Source organism: Malaclemys terrapin, chromosome 4 (genome assembly GCF_027887155.1).
Source record: "Malaclemys terrapin pileata isolate rMalTer1 chromosome 4, rMalTer1.hap1, whole genome shotgun sequence".
Lineage (NCBI taxonomy): Eukaryota > Metazoa > Chordata > Testudines > Emydidae > Malaclemys > Malaclemys terrapin.
In genome coordinates, this window is record NC_071508.1 from 111506439 (window position 1) to 111528361 (window position 21923).

General features: G+C 46.3%; 1 protein-coding gene across 3 annotated transcripts in view; it reads left to right on the plus strand.

The window, feature by feature from the left end:
* The window catches only part of TTLL5 (tubulin tyrosine ligase like 5), a 207869-nt gene that overhangs the window by 43514 nt on the left and 142432 nt on the right, over positions 1 to 21923 (plus strand). For 2 of the 3 annotated variants that reach the window (XM_054027921.1, XM_054027918.1), the window contains exons 12-15: positions 759 to 866; positions 13334 to 13415; positions 14641 to 14702; positions 21800 to 21891. In XM_054027921.1, the coding sequence (XP_053883896.1) occupies positions 759 to 866; positions 13334 to 13415; positions 14641 to 14702; positions 21800 to 21891 (344 nt within the window). The remainder of the gene's footprint in view (positions 1 to 758; positions 867 to 13333; positions 13416 to 14640; positions 14703 to 21799; positions 21892 to 21923) is intronic. The other variant, XM_054027920.1, reaches the window with a different exon arrangement.

The following is a 21923-nucleotide window of genomic DNA, read 5'->3' on the forward strand; positions in this document are numbered from 1 at the left end:
AGAAATTAGTAAGACATTCCAATGAATTGGTTATTCCATAATTGTACAGTTAGGGGTTTTTTGCATCTTGCTCTGATGCTGGTGTCACAGACAGAATACTGGGCTAAGAACGCCAGTCTGATCTGGGACAGCAGTTTCTGTATTCTTATGCACATGCAGGAACACTTGTGTACACATGCCCACCCACTCATGTACACACATTCATGCTTCCTCTTGTACAGATGCTCAAACTTTGCATACCTAGGAATATGCACACATGTATTCCCCTATGTATGGAAAATAGTAATTGCAGTACTAAATTAGACCAGAGGTTTATCTAGTTCAGTGGCCAGTATCAAAAAGGAGCTGCCAACAAAGGGTTTTTTTTGTTTCCTAACCCTCATTAGTTTGGCTTGTGCCCTTGAGCATGAGTTTCTCTAACACTCTTGATTAGTTAATCCTTAAAACTGTGTGTGGGGGAGGGGGGTGATCACTCATGCTAAATTGTGCTGTCATGCATGCTACATGCTCCTGCTTATGCTTGCTTACATTTGTTCTTGCACTCCTGTGAGAATTCACTTGAGTGCTCCTGCCCTGGGGTATTCATGTATGCACTCATGGTCTCTTGCTCCTCTGGGTGTCCACATATGCTCTCATTTGCTTGATGTTACCTACAGAGTCACCCATACTCAGATTCACATGCAAACCCAGGAGAGCATTTGCACATGAGTGCAATCCCTGCTTCACATTCTGTTTTGTTTTTTTTTCCCCCCTCACAGCACTGATGGCCAATGTGGAGGACTTGATTATTAAGACCATTATTTCTGCTGAGCTGGCAATTGCCACAGCCTGTAAAACCTTTCTTCCACACCGTGGCAGCTGCTTTGGTAAGGAGCCCAGGGGTTATCTTAACATATGGGGCTGTTGCAGGTTCCCTTTTCTCCTGGGTGTCTGTTACCTGCTGCTTCCAGCCCAGGTGTTGTGTGGAAAAGCTTGGACTCCATATTGGGCTAGCAACAGAGGGAAATGTGGGTTTGGCTCTCTGTGCAGACATCCCAAACTGCAGGATTGACCCCAGAGTCACTGTCACACATAGGGGGTCCTATGATGGGAGGAGTGCTGGATTCTAAGATGAGCAGAACAGTTCAGAGGGGACCTACAGGGTGTTGGGCATACTGGAGTTGCTGGCCCATTAGTGGTTCTGGAAAGGGTGATGGGTTGAGCACACATTTCTGTGAGATTGGTCCCTAGAAGGAAGGCTTGTTGCATATGAGTGTTGGTGATGCCTGTTGGGCTTGCTTTTGTGTGACTGTACCACATGGCGGCGGCAGAGCCTACCTCTGGCTGAGGCTATATACAGAGCTATGTGTTGGCAATGGGAAGGGGAAGTTTGGAACAATTCCAAAAAGCGGCGGCTGGTACCAGTGCATGCCTCCTCCTGCTTTCCAATGGCAGCTCCTCAGCCTTCCCTGAGGCGGCCTCCTCCTGCTTCCAGCTGCTCTGCAAACACAGAAGGCAGGAGTCCCAAAGTAGAAGATTGCTGAGTGCAGAATCAGTCTTATGCTCAGTCAGTGCTTGCACTAAAGGCTACTAGTAGCTTAGGCTGCCCTGAGTTCAGGGACCACGGGGAATAGGCTGTCTGAACACAGCCATGACAGGCAAATCCCTTCTGCTGTGGGATTCTTGAAGGTTGGCAGCATTACATACATCTCCATGAGTGTAATGTTAATGCTGTCCAGTTTGGGTTTTGGGAGCTGACAGGATAGAGTGAGGGACCCAGGGAGGAGGTATGCCTGGGCATGTATGGTATCAGGTGGCAGGCTACCTCTGAAAGCTGGCCAACTTGCAGGGCCTTTGCTTTTCTGTGTAGCCTTGATCCCTTCTTTCAGAGTCACTGGAACTCTTGGAAATGATTGGAAACTTAGCAGTCAGATGGAATTGTTTTTAGTGAAGTAGCAGTTTAGCACCTACTCCAAAAATATCAACAGCCCAATAGAGACCTGGCCATCTCCCCTGTGTTCTCCCTCCTCCTCCCCCTCTCAGCCCTTTGTCTTAAGTTTACTATGACAAGCTTGTGGAGAGGCTCTAATACTCTGTATGTCCTCTGTGCTGGGTCTGGCTTTAAGGTTATCCCACTTCCTGTTGCCTCCCCAGAATTGGACTTAAATCACCCTCTTAGTTGCTTCCCTCTCCCCCCCCCCCCCTCCGCCGCCGCCTCCTCCCTCGGGGCTACCGTCCCACAAACCAACTTCCATTCCATTTGTTTGAGTATAAACATGAATTAAGAGCTTCCCAGGAAAGAGAGCTTAAGCAGGAGCCATGCTGCTTCCCAAGGGAGTCAGAGGCATTCCTGGAGTTCTGTACTTGCTGCCACCTTCCCTCCCCCTCTCAGCCAAGTGGTTGGCCATGGTCCTGAGGACTCTGAGCTGTTCCTTGCCTTCCTCCATTGCCCAATATTCATCCTAGTGCCCTGTTCTCACCCTTTGATGCCTTGCCCCTGCCGTTTCCGTTTACAAGGACACTTGCCAGCTGGGGATGTTCAAGATGGCTGACTCTGCAGTTACAAATGTTCATGAGAAAACTGAGACATGAATGGCAGAAGGTGGAATCCCTTTGGAGGCCACTTTCTCTGTTCCTTCCTCTCTTTTGATAGCAAACAATGTAGCCTGGAAATGACACAGTGGGAGGGATGGACCATCTAAAAGACCAGGTCAGTCAGGCCTATTTGATCTTCGTAGCTTACTGGAGTTTCTCCTTGATCTCTCTAGTCAGGTCATACTACAGAACCTTGTTCTCTCCTCCGTTGGGATACGAGTGGAGGCTGGCCTACCCTGCGCTCCTGGCCCAATCTTCCATGGTGCTGGAGAGAAGTCTTCCCCCATGCCATCCTGCTTTTCACATATGCTCTTTCTTTAAGTTAGACACTCACTATCTCTCCTCTTCTACCTGGTTGGGGTACTGCTGGGGACTTTGGGAGAATGTTGGCAGTAGCTGGCCAGCCTGCCAAGTCCTAACAGCAACCAGTCCTACAGATCTTCTGCCTACAGATCTTTCACTGGCAGGTCTGCAGTTCAGCATAGAAGAACATTGTAGGGGGCTGTATTGCAGCCATGTTTGTGCATGGGGGTGGGGGAGCACAAAGCTGTGAGAACTTGTTGCTTTGATCTGCGCAGCTACCAGTTGATGCTCCTGCTGGCTGTGGCTTGTGGTTCTAAATGGCTTTTAACTCCTCATTAAAGTTAGGTTGCAAGTGAAATTCTTAACTTGTGGCTCTCAGGGAGACTGAGTTGTGGGGCTCAGAACTGATACAGCTGCCTGAACTTGTTCACCAGCTAAGCTATGAAGCCTGAGCCCATGTCATTGGCTGCCCCAGATTGTTCCCTAAGAAGACTTCTCCTGTAATGGAATTGGTCTGACTTTAGAAACATGCTTATAAAAGGAATCTCGTCTTTTGGGGCATTTGCGCCTTCTGACTGCACCGACTCTAGAAAGACCCACACAAGGTGGCAAGCTTGGTTTCCTTCTGAAGCCCTTTCCCTGGTGGTGAGGACTCCTCTGCCTAATCAAGTTCTCTGTTTTCTAGCCCCTTCATCCTGAAGGATCCCAAAACACTACACAAACAATTGCTTTCCCTAACACTAAAATGCATCCCTGTCTGTGATGGGATGTGACAGCTGTTTAACAGTGCTCCAAAACTTCAAGGCAGGAAGTGAAGAAAAAAATGTTATATCCAATCAAAATTGCAGGTGGAATTTAGGGGCAGAAGTAATTACTTGAGTTAGAATTTGGCCAGAATCCCAGGACTAACTGAACTACAGTTAAAAGAATCACAGGATCCTTAATGACCACAAATGGTCAGGCCCTTGATTTTGTCTCATTCCAAAGTCGGCATTTATAAGTGTAAATATAGTGACCCCTGTCATCCCCTTGGGGCACTGCTTTGATTTTTGAACCAGCAGGGAGAATGCCACCTACTTAAATCACCAGCACCATTTTTTGAAGCACCCTGAGTTTTTTCTGTGTGGGGTCTCTCATTGAAGCAATGACCTGGTTTGACCCTACATAGCTTGAGAAATGTGACTGAATCACAGGCCTAGGTGGTCTGGCTGCAGACATTATATATACATTCTCACTAAGCATTCATTTGGCAGGCAGTCTGGAAAATGCCAGTATTCTAAGGTCAAAGCAATACAGTCTCTGCATTCAGGGAGAAGATCATAGAATATTAGGGCTGGAAGAGTCCTCAGGAGGTCATCTAGTCCAGTCCCTTGCTCAAAGCAGGACCAACACCAACTAAATCATCCCAGCCAGGGCTTTGTGAAGCCAGGCCTTAAAAACCTCTAAGGATGGAGATTCCCCCACCTCCCTAGGTAACCCATTCCAGTGCTTCAGCACCCTGCTAGTGAAAGTGTTTCCTACTTTCCAACCTAGACCTCCCCCACTGCAACTTGAGACTATTGCTTCTTGTTTTGTCATCTGCCACCACTGAGAACAGCCTAACTCCATCCTCTTTGGAACGCTGCTTTCAGGTAGTTGAAGGCTGCTATCAAATCCCCCCTCACTTTTTTTCTCTTTTGCAGACTAAATAACCCCAGTTCCCTCAGCCTCTCCTCGTAAGTCATGTGCCCCAGGTCCCTAATCATTTTCATTGCCCTCTGCTGGACTCTCTCCAATTTGTCCACATTCCTTCTGTAGTGGGGGGGACCAAAACTGAATGCAATACTCCAGGTGTGGCCTCACCAGTGCCGAATAGAAGGAAATAATCACTTCCCTCAATCTGCTGGCAATGCTCCTACTAATACAGCCCAATATGCCGTTGGCCTTCTTGGCAACAAGGGCACACTGCTGATTTATATAGAGTTTCTCATCCCCAGGACCTTTTCTGCAGAACTGCTGCTTAGCCAGTCAGTCCTCAGCCTGTAGCAGTGCATGGGATTCTTGTGGAGAGGCTCTAATACTCCGTATGTCCTCTGTGCAGGAAAGAATGTTCTGCTCATTGGAGGTAATAGGGGAAATGGACACACCCTCCCTTCCCAATTCCTAACAGGCGGAGGAGCAAAGTCAAACTAGCATCACATGGAAGCAGATGTAGTCTGGAGATAAGGGGTGAAGGTGTTAGTTTCCTCCAAACAGAGAATCTAACAAGTTGACCTGTTTTGTGCAGGCTCTGGGAAAGCTGCAGGATACAGGCTCTGACAGCAACAGGTTAACTTTGAGGGAGGATGGGATAGTACTTTGGGTAGGCCTTTGCAGAGGTGATTCAGTATGAGGAGGCAGTGGCTTTGGAGTGCCTGGATTCAAGCCAATTAAAGGCTTCATTGTTTGTTTGTTTTTGCCTCCTGGAGTCTGGGCTTCTGAGTGGGCTAAGAAAGGCCCCACTATTGTGTTGAGGCCCACTTTGAAGCAAACCTCAACCTTTCCTAAGGGAGGTTGGTGGGGAATGGTGTGAAGGCAGCAAGGCTCCATTGCTACAACCCTTCTCTGCACTCATTGAAACAGCCTGAAGAAGAGGCAATATAATGGGCCGCCGCTCACTATTGGCAGAGATCAATCCAGCAGCTAGGATGTTGCACTTTTTCCACCCTCAAAGGGGAAGACCAGAATACTCAGGATATTACTTGATCTTGGCAGGACAATGATAGGGTGTCTTAAGCAAGAACAGCTTTGAGAGGATGTCCTAGGGCTGAATTGCTCAGAACGGTGCTGCTAGCAAGCTTTCATGGGACTGTCAAAGTGTGGTGTAGTAGAAACAGACACTCATGCGTGCTCTGTGATGCCACTCTAGAGCCATGCACTACTGGTTGGCTCTACTGCGACTTAATCTTATCATGATCTCTCAGTGGTTTATTGCAGCTCTCTTGTCCATTGTTGTGAGCATTACCTCTCCCCGGATAGTAGTGTAGATTCTGTTGGACATAATGGGTTTTCTTGCTTGTGAGAACTAGTTACATAGATTCTCCTGGAATTTACTCCTGTTTGTTTCATACTTGAACCTAGAGAATTCTGGGTAGCTGAATGGTCCACTTGACCATCCCACTGTGACTAAATGGCATGAATACAGGCTTTTGAAGTGGAACCTAGTGGACTGGTCCCAGGTTTGAATGGAAGTGCAGGAGCTCCTGCGCCTCTCCCACAGATAACTTGGTTCTTTTGTAGCAACTACACCTCTACCCTGATATAACGCAACCCGATATAACACGAATTCGGATATAATGCGATAAAGCAGTGCTCCAGGGGGGCAGGGCTGCGCACTCCAGTGGATCAAAGCAAGTTCGATATAACGCAGTTTCACCTATAACGTGGTAAGATTTTTTTGGCTCCCGAGGACAACGTTGTATCAAGGTAGAGGTGTAGTGCTGCTCTGAATGTCCTCAATCATTTTGGATGTAATACAGGACAGCGGAGCATGTCCTTTGAAGTCTCCTGGCCATTTCTCATCCTTTGCCATCCAATGACTTTCCAGGGATGCTATATGGAGATGGAGAAACTTTCTCTTTACACAGAACTTAAGAACAACCGTTTCTTGGAAGAAAGAAAATGACATATCCTAATAGTGGGTATGTAGAATTAATGTGATGTAATGAGACACAATCCTTCCCCTAAGCCAGGGGTTCCCAAACTTTTCAGTTATGCCCCCCCCCGTCTGCACCCTCCTCCCCCACCAGGAGCCAGGGCTGTGCCGCAGCTCCCAGTGGGGGGGGGGGGGGGGAGACACGGAAAGGGGTAAAGGGACCACAGGTCTTGGGCCAGGAATGGGATCTCCCCCTGTGGGGTGGGGGAGCAAGGCTGGAGGCAGGGTTAGGGTAGAGTGGGACTGGGTGGCACTGGCCTAGGCCTACTGTGCCCCCACAAGTGTTCCTCTATGCCCCCCCAGTTTGGGGACTACTGCTCTGAGCACTGGATCACACCACCGATGATCTTATTGCGGATAAATTGTCCTTCCATGGTCTGTATCACAGGAATCCTGGTTGGTACTGCAGAACTAGTATATGTTCACCTTGCCCCCTAGAATACTCTGTCCATCACCAGTCTACATACATGATGAGTAAACTGAAGGTGGTGTAGCCTCTTTTTCTCGGCTCAAATGCAGGCAGAGTTCACTCTAGTCAAAATCCTTTGCATTAATCCACTTAGTGTTGTGTCTGGATTTACAAATTAACCTGGAATTCTGCTGATCTTCCTCGATCTTCAGATACCAAAGGCTTCCTGGAGATTGGAAAAAAAAAATCTGTCGAAATGAAGTTTACAAACCTCTGTGTTGGCTTGTGTCAATATCCAAGCAGATGATACCTCTAATATGAGATGGTATTAGGCTATATTTTGAGCCCTTAACCTGTGAAAAAGTTAAGGTAATCTCCAGCCTCTTACAGCCTGCCAGCCATACCCTGGACTGGATCTTCTGGCTGGATGTGCAAGAACTGTCTCCATATCAGTTATTTATACAGTAGTAGCACAGAGGAGCTCGAGTCATGGAGCAGGTTCCCTGTTGTGGTAGATTCTGTACACCAGGGTTCTCCATTCCAGGCCAATGGGGGCTGTGGGAAGTGGCATGGGCTGAGGGATGTACTGTCCACCCCTTCTCGCAGCCCCCATTGGCCTGGAACAACAAACCGCAGCCAGTGGGATCTGCGATTGGTCAAACCTCCGCATGCTGCAGGTAAACAAACCGGCCCAGCCCACCAGCAGACTTCCTTGATGGGCCATGTGCCAAAAGTTGCTGATCCCTGCTGTACACAAACAGAACAAAAGGGCAGCCCCAGTACTAAGGAATTTGTAGACCAAGTCTAAGACAAAGGACAACAGATGGATACAGACAAACAAAGGAGTGCAAGGAAACAATATTGGTCAGCATTAGTGACTAGTCTTAGTACACCACCAGCCTAACGCTTTGTCATGCTGTCTCAAGTGGCTCTTGACCATGAGTTCCTGTTACAGTGAAGACTGTCAAAAGCAGGGTAGACACCCTGAACCAGTGGTGTGTTCTATACTTTCACCAAGCCAGTACCAAATGTGAACTCTTGGATCACTCTAATAGCCTTACCATAGAGTCATAGACAATACCCTTACCCTCTCTCTCTCTCCACCCAGACAAACTGAACTTATAAATGGTCACTTATACCAACAATCACACACAATCCAGGTCACTTGCAGCCCTAGAGACCAGTCACTCACCCAGGTCAAGTTGCATTCTAGACCTCATACCGAAGAGGACGGTGGTAGCCAGTTCTATAGTAAACTAACTATAGATTTATTAGCTAAGAAAAGGAAATAAATTATTGAGAGATTAAAATATATGTACAGGTTAAGAAGTCTGTAATTCCAAAATGGTGGCAAATATAATAAATGGCCTGTTTTCCAAAAGTCTTTTCAGGGTACCTAGAGTGTCTGGGGGGATCTTTGCTTTGCATTTGGTCCCCTTCCCTGTAAGAGTTCAAACAAGCCAGAGATACAGGATCTTTACCTGAATCCATACTTGTAGCAGCTTGGATTCTTTCTTTGACTGGAGAGAGAGAGGACTACATTTAGTGTCTTTGATCTCTGATCATCACACACAATGATCACTTGCCTTCATATGTGCAGGAATTAGTACTTTCCTGTTAAAATTCTTCACTTTCTTTATGCAAGGTTTCTTTCTCATTTGATGGGTTATTTATTTAGGGGTGTATATATAATGTAAATGTTTGTTATTACACTATAACAGGCTACAGATACATTATTTTCATTTATTTAATATCCCATTAGTTTTCATGAAGTTTAAACACTAAATACATTCTTATACAATTAACCACTTTAATCTATATTAATACACAAGTGAAATGACCTGGAGTTTTGGCATGAGCTGGTACCTAGTCTGCCAGCATGTCACTGTTTTCAAGTTTTTTGTATGCTTTATGGCAGAGGAGTGTTTTAAGAAGAGAATGAATTAATTATGCCCTTATAGTGATTTAGACTGGTGACTCTTAACCTTTCCAGACTATTGTACTGCTTTCAAGAGTCTGATTTGTATCTCATAGCCCCACGTTTCACCTCACTTAAAAATGACTTGCTTACAAAATCCAACATAAAAATACAAGTGTCACAGCATACTATTACTGAAAAAATTGCTTACTCTAATTTTTACCTATAATTATAAAATCAATTAAGTGGTGTGTGTGTATAATACTTACATTTCACTGTATAGTATATGGAGCAATATAGACAAGTTATAGTCTGAATGAAATTTTAGTTTATACTGACTTTGCTAGTGCTTTTTATGTAGCCTGTTGTAAAAAGAGGCAAATATCTAGATGAGTTGTTGTACCCCCAGAGCTACATGTACCCCTGGTTGAGAGCCACTGATTTAGACCACTTCCTTCTCCAAGCAGAAATAAGAGCTCTCCTTTCACAGCAGGAAGAAACTAGCACTATGGTCTGTGCTCTAACTTAATTATTTTTGGAAAACTCTGCCCTAAGCCAAGGATACCCTTGATGAACTAATATTCCTACACCACCTCTAAGAAGGTGTTGGGATGAAGGGGAAGGCCCTGAAATGACTCATATCTTTCTCAGATGTGGCCCCAGCTGGTTGTCTTGAGCAATGGTCCTTCACCTTTCGAAGTCCTCACCTGTAGAGTCTCCTAAAGCTCAATGCTCTCCCTTATGTTATTCAACATCTCTATGAGCCATTGTGGGAGCTGATGAGACACCATGGACTGGAGTGCCAAAATATGCAAATAGCACTCAGCTCTACTTTTTACATACAATGAAAACTGAACCATCTCAGAGCACTTGCAGGCCCTACCTGAAATTGACACCTGGATGAGAGCAGCTGGCTAATGCTGAACCCAAGCAAGATTGAGGTGATGCTGATAGGGATTGGGAAATGCTCTTGAAGCCTTAAGCCAGGGGTTCTCAATCTTTTTCTTTCTGAGGCTTCCCCCCCCCAACATACTATAAAAATGCCAGGGGCTAGCAGAGGGGCCTCTGGGTTCCTGGCTTCAGCCATGGGGGGTGAGGGCGGCTTGAAGCTTTAGCCATGCAGGGCTCAGGGCTTCTGGGCTTCAGCCACCAGACAGAGGAGAGCTGGGGCTTTAGCTGTGCAGGGGGCGGTTCTGCCCTGCAAGGGCATCAGGGCTTTAGACCCCTGGCTCTGCTCCTGGCTTCAGGGGGGGCTGGGGGTTTCAATCCTGTGCCTCTGCTCCTGGCTTCACCCCTCCTCCCCCCAGGGGACATCTGGTCTCAGAGCTCCCCATGGGTTCTGCTCCACTTTCAGCCCCAAAGTGTACTGGGCTTTGGGGGTCCCACACTTCAGCTGCAGGGCCCCGTGGCCCCGTGTAATGAGCTTGCGGCATCATGGGGGGCAATAGATCCCTGGTTGACAACTGCTGCTTTAAGCATCAAGAGTCTGAATGGAATCCAGACCCTGCCTGTAACGGGGATCTCTAGGCACACATATGGGGTGTGGGTCATCTGCCTAGAACTTCCCCTGACAGCTGAGACTTCTTGGTCCAGCAGTCCAGCCCCTGGGACCAATGCTAACCCCCCAGATATCCCCAGATCTTAAATTCCAGCTCTGAGAATGGTCTAGATTTACAATTTATGTCTTCCAAGGCACGTGATAGATGTAGCATATAACACACACATGTGACACTGGATTTTAAAACACCATTGCTCTTTACATAGAAAGCACAAGAGTGTATAGATCATTTAGAAAACAACAAACACCTGCTCACAATGCCCGCCATTCTAGCTCACTCTTCTCTTGCAGAACTGTGTAGAAGCATTTGTGGTACTGTCTCCTTGGTCCAGTGCATGCCCTGTAAAAGTAAAAGGGATCAATCTTGGTCCCATTTAGCACATGTGCCCTATGCTCTCTATAAGTGTAAGAGCATCGTATAAATCAGCAACAGCAATGTACAAAAACACTTAAGACATGGTTCCTGCCCCAGAGAACTTAGTATGTCAATAGATAAGACAAAGGGTGGGGAAAGGAATGCTATACAAGCAGAATGATCGGGGTGCTGACTAGCAAGTATCTTCTTAGTTTCACATATATAGGAGTGGAGGAAAGGAGGGATGGGATATTGAGAGGGTGGGGGAAAAGGGGGAAAAAAGAGTGGGAGAGAATGATGGAGAGAGGAGCATGGAAGGTGAAGTTGGTAGCTAAAGTGGGGCCAGCCAGGGGGCTCCGCACACTGCCCCCGCCCCACGCATCACCCCTGCAGTTCCCATTGGCCGTTAGCTGTGGCCAATGGGAGCTGCAGGGGCAGCACCTGCGGACGGGGCAGCATGCAGAGCTGCCTGGCCATGCCTCCGCGTAGGAGCCAGAGGGAGGACATGCTGCTGCTTCCAGGAGCTGCTTGAGATAAGCGCCACCCAGAGCCTGCACTCCAGACCCCCTGCAGTGCCCCAACCCCCTGTCCCAGCCCTGATCCCCCACCCGCCCTCCAAACCCCTCAGTCCCACTCCTACACCCCAGAGCCAGCATCCCGGCCAGAGCCCTCACACGTGCACCCCAACTCCCTGCCCCAGCCCAGAGCCCCCTCCTGCACCCTGAACTCCTCATTTCTGGCCCTATCCCAGAGCCTGTACCCCCAGCCGGAGACCTCACCCCCTCCTGCACCCCAATCCCCAATTTCGTCAGCATTCATGGCCTGCCATACAATTTCCATACCTAGATGTGGCCCTCGGGCCAAAAAGTTTGGCCGCCCCTGGCTTAGGGGGTGGGAGGTTGCAGACCAGCAGTTGCTATTGACCCACTCACCTTTTCCATCTAGCTGTTTGGTTGTCCCTCAGGTTTTATTGTACACTAGGAACTACAGAGTCCTCACTGTAGCTTAGACTGTCTTTTGGAAGAATGTGCTTGCCTATCCATGAGATTTTTTTTCTTGTTCAAAACCCTTAAATGTTCACACTCACAACCTCCTACTCCTTCCCTCTCCCTTGCCAGAGCCTTCCCAACCTGGGAAACAAGAAACCGCAATGCAGATCAGTCTCACTTCCTTGGGCTGGACCAACTGATTAGTTCTGTGATGTTTTGCTTCCCACTCAGTGTCTGGCTACAGAGCCCAGAAAAACATGCAGGCAACATTCACAAATTGTGATGCCGTTTCCTTCTCCTCCAAGCCCCCCAATAGCTCATTAACTTACTAGCGCAAGCTACATGAGCTCTTGAACAGCTGCCTGCAAAGGAGGATCTTGTCAAACAGTCTAGCTCACCAGAGCCCGCATGAATGTCAAGCAAGTGACAAAATGCTGGGGCCAGAATTCGAGGAGAGCAGCATGGCACAGTAATTCTATTGCTCTCGTTCCAGGCATTAGGGAACTGATCAATTCAATGGAAATCCTTCTGTGCCAATCCCAGGTTCTGCAATATTTAAAAAGAATGTGCATAAGTTGCACTGATGTTAACTGTCTCCAACACTTAGTACTGTGTCAGGAAATTGCTTTGGTGCCAGTTTATTTACAGTCATATTTGTGTACCATCTTTCTTGTAAGTTGTGTCCCAAAATGAGAGGATGTGCTTTATAGAAGGAAATAAAATCAGTCCTGGAATGGGAAGCTGGCTTCAGTCTGACCAATTAAAGAGGAGTCCATCTAGCACATGTGATACATTCTGAGTGAGAGAGGATTTTAGAGGATAGGGCGAGAGGCTTTTTTTTTTAACAGTGATTTGCAAAGTGGAGGAGCATCAGTAAAGTGAAGTTACTGGGAGGCTGTCAAAGTGGCAGGAGCTGCAGAGAAGAAGGATCTTGCACCCACCTGGGGATTATGTGGGAGTACAGAGGGAAAGCTAGTGCTAGATGAGTAGATGGAAAGATTGTGATGGTAAAAAGAATGGAGGTCCATGTGGCAGACTAGGGAAGACATGAAGGGTTTTAAAAGCAAAGAGGGTGAATTTTTGTTTTAAACAGGATCCTGGAAACAAAGTAAAGTTAATGGAAATGTTGGAAGATGGGACGATTTGGTTGCATTGCTTTATGCCTCTGTGTGTGAAAATGTAGGTAACATAATTCTGCACATGCAGGGTCTGGACAGCTAGGTCTTGGGGAGGCAAGTGTTTCTAATTCTTCCTCTCTCTTCTTCTCTCTTCTACCTTTGTTTGCTGTTCCTGCCTGTGCCCCTCCCTTTTCTCATCCTTCTTTCTCCAGGTTTTCCTGGGGCTAGTTTTCTGGACTCCCCCAGAGCTGGTAGTGTCTTTAGCCCCCATTCTAGGGAAGCCAGACTCCCATCTGAGAGGGTATCTGAGCTAGAGGGATCAGTAAGCCTCAGATGAGTCAGCTAGTGGGAGTGCCCCAACAGAGGCTCAAATTGGGCATTTTCTGGGCTCTCTGGGGCATTATTGTGTATGAAAGTGACACATTTGTGTTTTCAGAGCTGTATGGTTTTGATGTCCTTATTGATGCTACTCTCAAGCCCTGGCTACTGGAGGTGAACTTATCCCCATCCCTGGCCTGGTAAGTGATTCCCAGCTTCAAGAAATGGAAGGGCTGGGACTTCAATAAAGATGGTGGAATCTCTGGCCACACCAGGTGCAGCACACCAAGTGCATGCCCTGGGCAGGCATGCCTGAATGAAATCCTTGGAATATTGTTCCATTATTAATGGGCTTACAGAGTGGATCTTCTTTGCTGTTCCTTTTCATAGTGACCTGGGTGCATCAGGCATTCTGAAGGAGTCCAACTGGGGTTCTATTTGCTTTCTGACTATTTCTTTGTTACTGTTGCTAATATCGCATAACCTAGGGTCCTATTTGACTACTCATTTTTCTTCTCCTCTCACACAAGTTGTTTCCAAATCCACAATGCATCAGAGATCTGTCCCTTCCTCCCTGTCCACACAGCTATGAACTGTTGTCCATACAGTTTCTTGTCTGTTACTGGAACATCCTCCTTTCTAGCCTCCCCAATAGCCATTTAGCCCATGTCTTAAGTCCATTGAGATTGTGGCCACTGAAATTATTTTTCTGATCCAATGTTCCATACAAACATGCCTGCATACCTGACCTACTATTATTGCATTCCCTCCTCTTTCCTTTTACTTTGCCACTGATGCCAGCCTCTGTACCCCATTCATCTTCCACAGAACTGCAGAGCATAGTGTCCTTATGGTCCTACAATAAAGAACTCTTGGCTGCCAGGGCCTTAACCTGTCTTTCAGTCCAGATTAATTTCAGTTTAGCTCTGTGTACATACATGCTTTGTATTTCCCCTATCTGACCCCTGCATCTGTCTGACCCTTTCAGGGTCCATCTACTTTCTGTGATCATTTGTTCACTGCTTCCTAGCATCCATTGATCTGTCATTTTATATGGAGGGGGGGTTACTGTTTTAACATTTGTATTGCAATAACACCCATTCTGCTATGTGTTGTAGAGATACATGGAAACCCAGTCTCTTCCCAAGAAGAGCTAACAACCCTCCCCAAATGATGCCCAAAGGGAATGTGGGAGCGGATTATAATTGAACAGATACAGTGTTTAGAGGCAGGCATAATTCATCCACTATTTTTGTGATACAAAGATAATCAACTAGACTTTCCCCATATCTTCCATTCTGTTTGTGCTCTCTGAGAACTGATCCACCAGGAATATGATGAAAGGGAATCTGTGTTGGGCATTGATGCTTTCCATGAACTGCCAAATAACTGACTCCTCCTGTCTCTTGTTGCATATGGGGACAGTGATGCTCCTTTGGACCTGAAGATCAAAGCCAGCATGATTTCGGACATGTTTACCCTTGTAGGTGAGTGCAATAGAAACTTCAACATGACTCTTTACTGCATGTTAACGTGCAGTTTTGTGTGGTCTATTGTATTAGGCTTGGGTAGATGTGTCAGGTTTTGATGTTCGTGTATGTATTATAATGGATGGGGGTATTTGAGTTAAGACGAGTGGGTGCATTGAGTTATGGGGACGGTGTGTGTCTTGAGTTGCATGGATGGAATTGTAGGTGGGTGGATGTGGTGTATTGGATAGTTATACTATGTTCAGGGTGTGTGGGTAAGTGTTCTGGCTTGTCAGATGTATTTGGATAGGGGGTGAGTTAGTGTGTTGGATTGTAGAACAAGATGGTGTGTGGAGGTGTGTTGTGATGAGTGTTCAGTAGTGGGTTAGGGTGTAATAAGTTGTGGGAATGGTGGTGAATGTATTAGATGTGAAGGGGACCAGAAGAAATGCTACCCAGTGGACTGCTGTTGTGCAGGCTGAGCAATTCCTTCTCTTAAATGTGTTGAAATCTCTGGTTTGGTTTGTGAAGCTGTCTGTTTCCTTGACTCCCCAAAATGAGTGACTGCATTTTACAGCCTACTCAAGGGAGTTAAAGAGAAATGAAAAAACATTTATAGGGTTGAGTGCTCCAAAGTGAAGGCAGTGTTAGTAAGTTGTGATTAGGCTGTACAAATGTGGAGTTGTGGGTGTGAAAATCTGCATAATTGTAATGTGTAGAAGTGTTTAGCTAGCAGAGTACCCTACGACTAATATTTTACATTACTTGTTGAGAGGTTGTTTCGGTTTTTGGTGTCTTACTTTTTGGGCCCGAAAAGAGGTAGAAAAATGCTACCAACACAGCATGCTTAGCCACTGAATGGAAGAGGGCACTCCTCTATGTTCTTTAGCAACCCTTCTTTTTAAATGCTGGCTTTTCAAGGGCATGCTTTCTGGTTCTAAGGCAGAAATATTATGCAATGGGGGCAGGGACGGGAGAGGACTCGAGAGTTAAATAAACCAAGGCATACTGAGGAAAAAAACCTTTTTGGGCCTTGTTCGGGGAAACACACACCTGGGTTTGTGGTTGATAAAACTGTTGGTAGGAATGCTAGGTTGTGTTTCAGGGACCGCCCAACTCTCCCAGAAATTAAAGGTGGTTTATGGAATAGTGTCCCTGTAGGTGCTCCACTTCAGGTGTGCATGCATCCCACACACCTTCAACTCGGAGATTTTCATTAGCAGTGTCTGTTCGACCCATGCATGTGCCCTACACACCCTCATGCCCCAAACCAATGCTATGTAGGGCTTCATGGATGAACTGCCCTCAGTTTCTTCTTAACTGTCGCAGCCTGAGATGGCGCTTTAGCGTGTCTGCCCTGAATGGGCTTCAAATAAAAGTTTGTTTTTCCTCCTAGTAGTGAGTTTAGTTTTTAGATAATTTGATAGTTAGTTTAGTAGTTGAGAGAATTAGTTTTGTTCCTGTCCCCTCCCTCTGGGAAGGCTTGTCTTCCTTGGGAAAGGCATGGCCAGCTCACCAACGTTCAGATGTTGCTGGGTGGCCATTCTGATTAGCAGCAACCACTCCAAATGTGTTTGCTGCATTGGAGATTTGCACGTCCCTCAGAAGTGTAACTTCTGACTGATCCTTAAATTCAGAGCAAGCAAGAACCGGGAGATAAAGTTGAAGCTACTAATGATAGAGTTTTCCCTTTGCCCTGCTTCAGAGCCAGATCAGGAAACACTCCCTTCCGCCGGTACATCAGTCTCTGGGCAGATCCAGCACCCCTTTGATCTTGGTTCAGCTATCCCCAGAAAGGGGACAACTCCAGAGACTTCCTTGAATGGTCCCAGGAAGAGGAGCTCCAATTTCCTTCTTAAGGAGCTTGCTCCTAAATGACTTCTGTCTCCCAGTTGTTCAACTGTTTCAGAAGCTTAAACTTTTTGGCTTAGTACTGTAGAGCAATGGACTCTTTTGGTAGCAGCGGGGCTGGATAGCCCTGAAGCTCTTCCAAGAGCAAACACTGCTCTGACCAACCGTCAGTACTGTTCAGACAAGAGGGCAAGGAGAACCATTCCTCTAGGCCAGTATTGTTGGACGCACAGCTTTACTGTCAGCACCTTCCCCAATGGGTTCCTCTGTACTGAGCAAGCCTAAGTGTCTAACTCCATTGGCACCCACCTCGGAGCACTCTAAATCTTCGGTACTATCTATCTCTACAGACACAAACACCAACATATCTGTACTGTCTCTCCATTTGGTACCACAAACATTTTGGTACTTGAAGGGTGATTTATCAGTGTCAGATGAACAGGAGTCTCCAGTGCTCATGGATACTGAGTGCCTCTTGTAACCAAAACCCATTCGGTCAGCAGACTTCTATCTATCTCCAACACTGCCTGATTCACCACCTTTTACTGTTGGGATCCTCCACTGGATGATGTTGAGGATGATGATGCAGGCCTCCTTTTCAGTCTCTTTTCTCTGAGTGCAGGGCTCTCTTATCTGTCTGCATAGGAACCCACTCTTCGACACTCACAGAGAGAGAGGAATTTTGGGAAAGTCATCATGGGTGGTGGGAACAGCCTTGGATGCTACCCCCTCTCCTATATGGACCTCCTCAATGACCATAATGGGACCCCTGGGTGGCATAATGATGACAGTTTTCCAAGGTATTGAGTTTTGCTCACTGGGATAAGAGAGATATACAGTTACCTCCACCCCAGCCCATTCGTCAACAGGAGGAGACATTCAAAGAACAGGAAGCTAGGTCAGACGAGAAGGGTACCCCTCAAATCACCATCTCCTTGTCTCCAGATGAGGTGGTTGTGCCTCCATCACCATCTGTGGCTGATGATAGCCAGCAATTTCAGGAACTCATAAAACGGGTGGTGGATGCTCTCCCAATACCACTTGAAGAGGTCAAAGAATCACAACACAAGTTGATGGACATTCTGCGGTCAGCAACACCAACCAGATTTGCACTATCAATGAGGCACTTTTGGATCCGGTGAAGATGGTTTGGCAGACTCCAGCAACAGTACCATCTTGCAAATGAGCAGATAAAAATACTATATCCCCACCAAGGACTCCAAATTTTTACTCTCCCACTCCGCACCTAATTCTCTAGTGGTGGATGTGGTGAATGAGCAGGGAAAACACCACCATACCAAATCGATCCTGTGTGACAAACTAGAACCACCTGGAAGTCCTACTCATCTGCGACCCTGCAATTTCAGATTGAGAATTACTGGGCATTCATGGCAAAATATTATTACACAAACTACAGGAAATGTACTGCTTTTATCAAGCACCTTCCACCAGACCAAAAAGAATGATTTCAGACCATCACCGCTAAGGGACAATTACTGGTCAGGACATCTCTTCAAGTGTCCTGAGATGTGGTAGACACCATGGCACATTCCATTTCTGTGGTGGTAGTTATGCGCAGGGCATCCTGGCTCCAACTGTCCAGCTTTCCCTGAGAAGTCCAGAGCATTGTAGAGGACCTCACCTCTGAAGTTGTTTTCAGAAAACACAGAGAAGTCCCTGGACACTTTGAAAGACTCCAGAGCCAAATTACGATCTCTGTGAATTTACACCCCTATGAACAAAAGAAAACTTAGTAGGTCACAAAGCACCCAGAGATACTGGCCAATCCAATTTTGTGGTTCCAGAGGCACGTTGGATCCACGAGGAAGAAATATAGATTGCAGAGGAAAAGAATTGTTCATCTATGTGGCCCAAGTACTCAACCAGAAGCAAAACACCAATTTGATGGGTTGGTCAAGGGTTCGAATCATCACGAACTTTAGTTCACATTTGCAACAATTTGCCCATCTCCCCCATTTGGACCCTGATTTACCCATTTTCAACATGCATGGGAACAGATTATCGTATAAAAATGGGTCTTGAAGATTGTAACATTGGGCTACACCATTCACTTTTCCTCCCTCCCTCCTTTCCACCCCCCCCACCCATCCCTTTTCAGGGACCCCTCTCACAAGTTCTTGTTGAGACAGGAGATAAGCTCACTTCTTCATTTAGGAGTGATAGAGCCTGTTCATGCTCAACATAAAGGGAAAGGGTTTCTCCTCAAGGTACTTTTCCTATACTAAAGAAAATTGGAGAGTTAAGACTGATTTGAGATTTAAGACTACTAAACAAATTTGTAAAGTCTCAGAAGTTCAGGATGGTAACTCTGACAGCTATAATTCCTTCACTAAATTCAGGGGGTTGGTTTTCAGCCATCAATCTACAGGACACTTATTTCCATAAAGTGATACATCCATCTCACAGAAGATACCTGTGTTTTTGATTTAGGCCAGGATAATTTTCAATACTAAATGCTCCCCCTCAGACTCTTCTCAGCTCTAAGAGTGTTTTTCAAAAGTATTTGCAGTGGCACTTAGCTTTGTTGAGAGGCAATTTTAGTATTCCTGTACCTCGATGATTGGTCGTTCAAGGATTGGTCTTACAAAGCAGTGCAGTCAGCCATGCAGAGTGCTCTTTTGCTGTTCCTGGAATTAGGTCTTCAACTCAATGTAAAAAAATCCACGTTGACCTCAGTACAGAAAATACAGTTCATAGGGGCATCCTTCGATTCATTGAAGATCAGGGCGTACCTTCATATGGACAGATTCATAATGTTGTTAGATCTAGCCAAGACTGTTTGATCACCTTCAAACCTCAGTGAGAAACTGCCTCCAACTCCTAGATCACATGGCAGTTTGTACTTTTGTAAAAGATTATTCAAGGTTGTGCCTTCATTCTTCAAGGGGTGGCTCAGAGCAGTGTAGTTACCAAAGAGATGCAGCTTAGACAAACAGGTTTCAGTTCCCTGGTAGGTGAAAGATTCCCTAGACTGGTAGAAAGATCATCAAAATATTGGTGCAGGCATTCCTTTTTTCTGACGGTCACCATAATGATGGACGTATCCTTTTGGGATGGGGAGTTCATCTCGATGCTCATACAATCCAGGGCAGATGGTTGCCTCAAGAAACCAGTTTCCACATCACCTGTTGGAACTCAGGGCAGTCAGAAATGCCTGTCCTTATTTTCTGCCTCTCATCAGGGTCATGATGGACAATGTGGCCTGCATGTTTTATGTAATCCAGTAAGGAGGAAGGAGATCTACCCCCCACACTCCCTACGGATGGTGAAGCAGTAATGTTGCGGAACTAGCACATGAGCCATTGCATACGCATTTCAGCAATCTACCTCCCTGATATTCAAAACACTATGGTTGATGCTCTCAGCAGGTGCTTCTCTCAGGCCTACAAATGGGAGTTGGACTCTCAGGCCCTCCAAGGCATATTTCAGACTCGGAGTTTTCCAGAAGTGGACCTCTTTGCCACCTCTATAAACAGGAAGCATGGTCTTTTCTGTTCAAGAGGCGGTCTAGGTGGCCGTTCTCTGGGGCACACCTTCCTCCTACCATGGACAATATTTCCCCCAACGCCTCTAATACTGAGCATGATGAACAGAATCAGACAGGACAAAGCCAGGTTATTCTAAGATTCCCAGTGTGGTTGAGGCAAGCTTGGCATCCTTACCTGTTTTACCTGTCCCTCTGTCCAGTGATCAAACTTCTGATCATCCCTTATTTCCTCTCCCAAGACATAGGTTAATTGCTTCATCCCAACCCAGGAGTTTTCCACCTCGGGGCATGGCACCTCAATGGTTTATGGGGCTAGAGTCTGCCTGTTCTGTGGAGGTACAACAGGTGTTATTAAAAAGTAGTTAAGAGTCTACCCAAAATACTCACCTTCAAATATGGAAAAGATTAGCCATTGGAGTGAACTCCAATGACTTACACCCGCATCTTCCTCATTCTTGATTATCCTAGATTACCTGCTGGAACTGAAGAAAACAGGATTATCAACCAGATTGGTCCAGGTTCACTTGGCAGCCATAACAGCCTTTCATTCCCCAATGGAAGTGTTCTCAGTGTTCACTCACCCAATAACTCTGAGTTTCATCAAAAGTTTTGGAAACCTTTTCCCTCAAATGAAAGACCCCACTCTGACTTGGGATCACAATCTAGTTCTTAGATGTCTCAACTAGACCTTCATTTGAACCAATGGCGACCGGTTCCTTTCTTCTCCTGCCTATGACAATGGTGTTTTTTGGTAGCCATCACGTCAGCCTGAAGAGTTGGAGAAACTGGGGCCTTAATGACAGACCATCCTTTCACGGTATTCTTCAAAGACCAGGTTTCCTTACGTTCACACCCTAAATTCCTACCTAAAGTGTCATCTGAGTTGCATCTTAGTCAGTGCATTCATTTTACGGAGTTTTCCCCCAAAACCACATAATTCTCAGCAGAAGGCTTCCTTTCATACTTTACATGTTAGAAGAACATTGGCCTTCTATCTGGATAGGGCCAAAAAATGTCAGTTGTCTCCTAGACTACTTACTTCCATTGAAGTCAGTTCTAAAGGATCTACAGTCTTCACCCAGTAGGCTATTGAGGTGGATCTCTGGGTGTATTCTTGTATGTTATGATGCGGCTAGCATTCAACCTAAAATTCAAGGGTGTTAGTGCACTCTACAAAGTTGCAATCAGCATCTATGGCATTACTTACGGATGTTCCAGTATCTGAGATTTGCAGAACTGCTATGTGGTCTTCAATATATAACTTCTCCAAATATTAAGCCTTGGTCCATGCCTTTAGATCTGATGCAGCAGTTGGCAGTGTGGTTTTGTCTTCAGTGCTGCACCTGATGCTGGAGCTCCCTCCTGCCTGTGGGGATACTGCTCTGGAGTCACCTGAAGTGGAGCACCCATAGGGACACTTCTCGAAGAAGGAGTACAGTATCTGGTTCTTCAAGGTGTATCCCCTTACAGTTGCTCCATTCCCTGCCCTCCTTCCTCTCTGTTTCAGAGTTTCCTTTGTGAGACTTTGCAGTAGAAAAGGAACTGAGCATAGTTCATCTGCACAGCTCAATATAGCCATGGTATTGTGAGCACAAGGGCATGTATGGTCCTTGCTTGGGTCTCCAGTCAAAGGTGCATGGGGTGCACATGCGTGTGAAGTGGAATGCCCATGGGGGGGGGAATGCATCTTAAAGAATCACAGTTGTTGCACCAGGTGAGTAACCTCTTCTTCTTACATGTCTCCCTACTCCCACAGGCTTTGTGTGCCAGGATCCGGGCCAGCGGTCAAGCCGGGTAGTCCATCACTCATCTGAGTCTGCCAGAAGAAATCCCTTTCAGAAGCCTCAGGTAAGCAAGTTCAGCAACCCAGGACTTCGTGT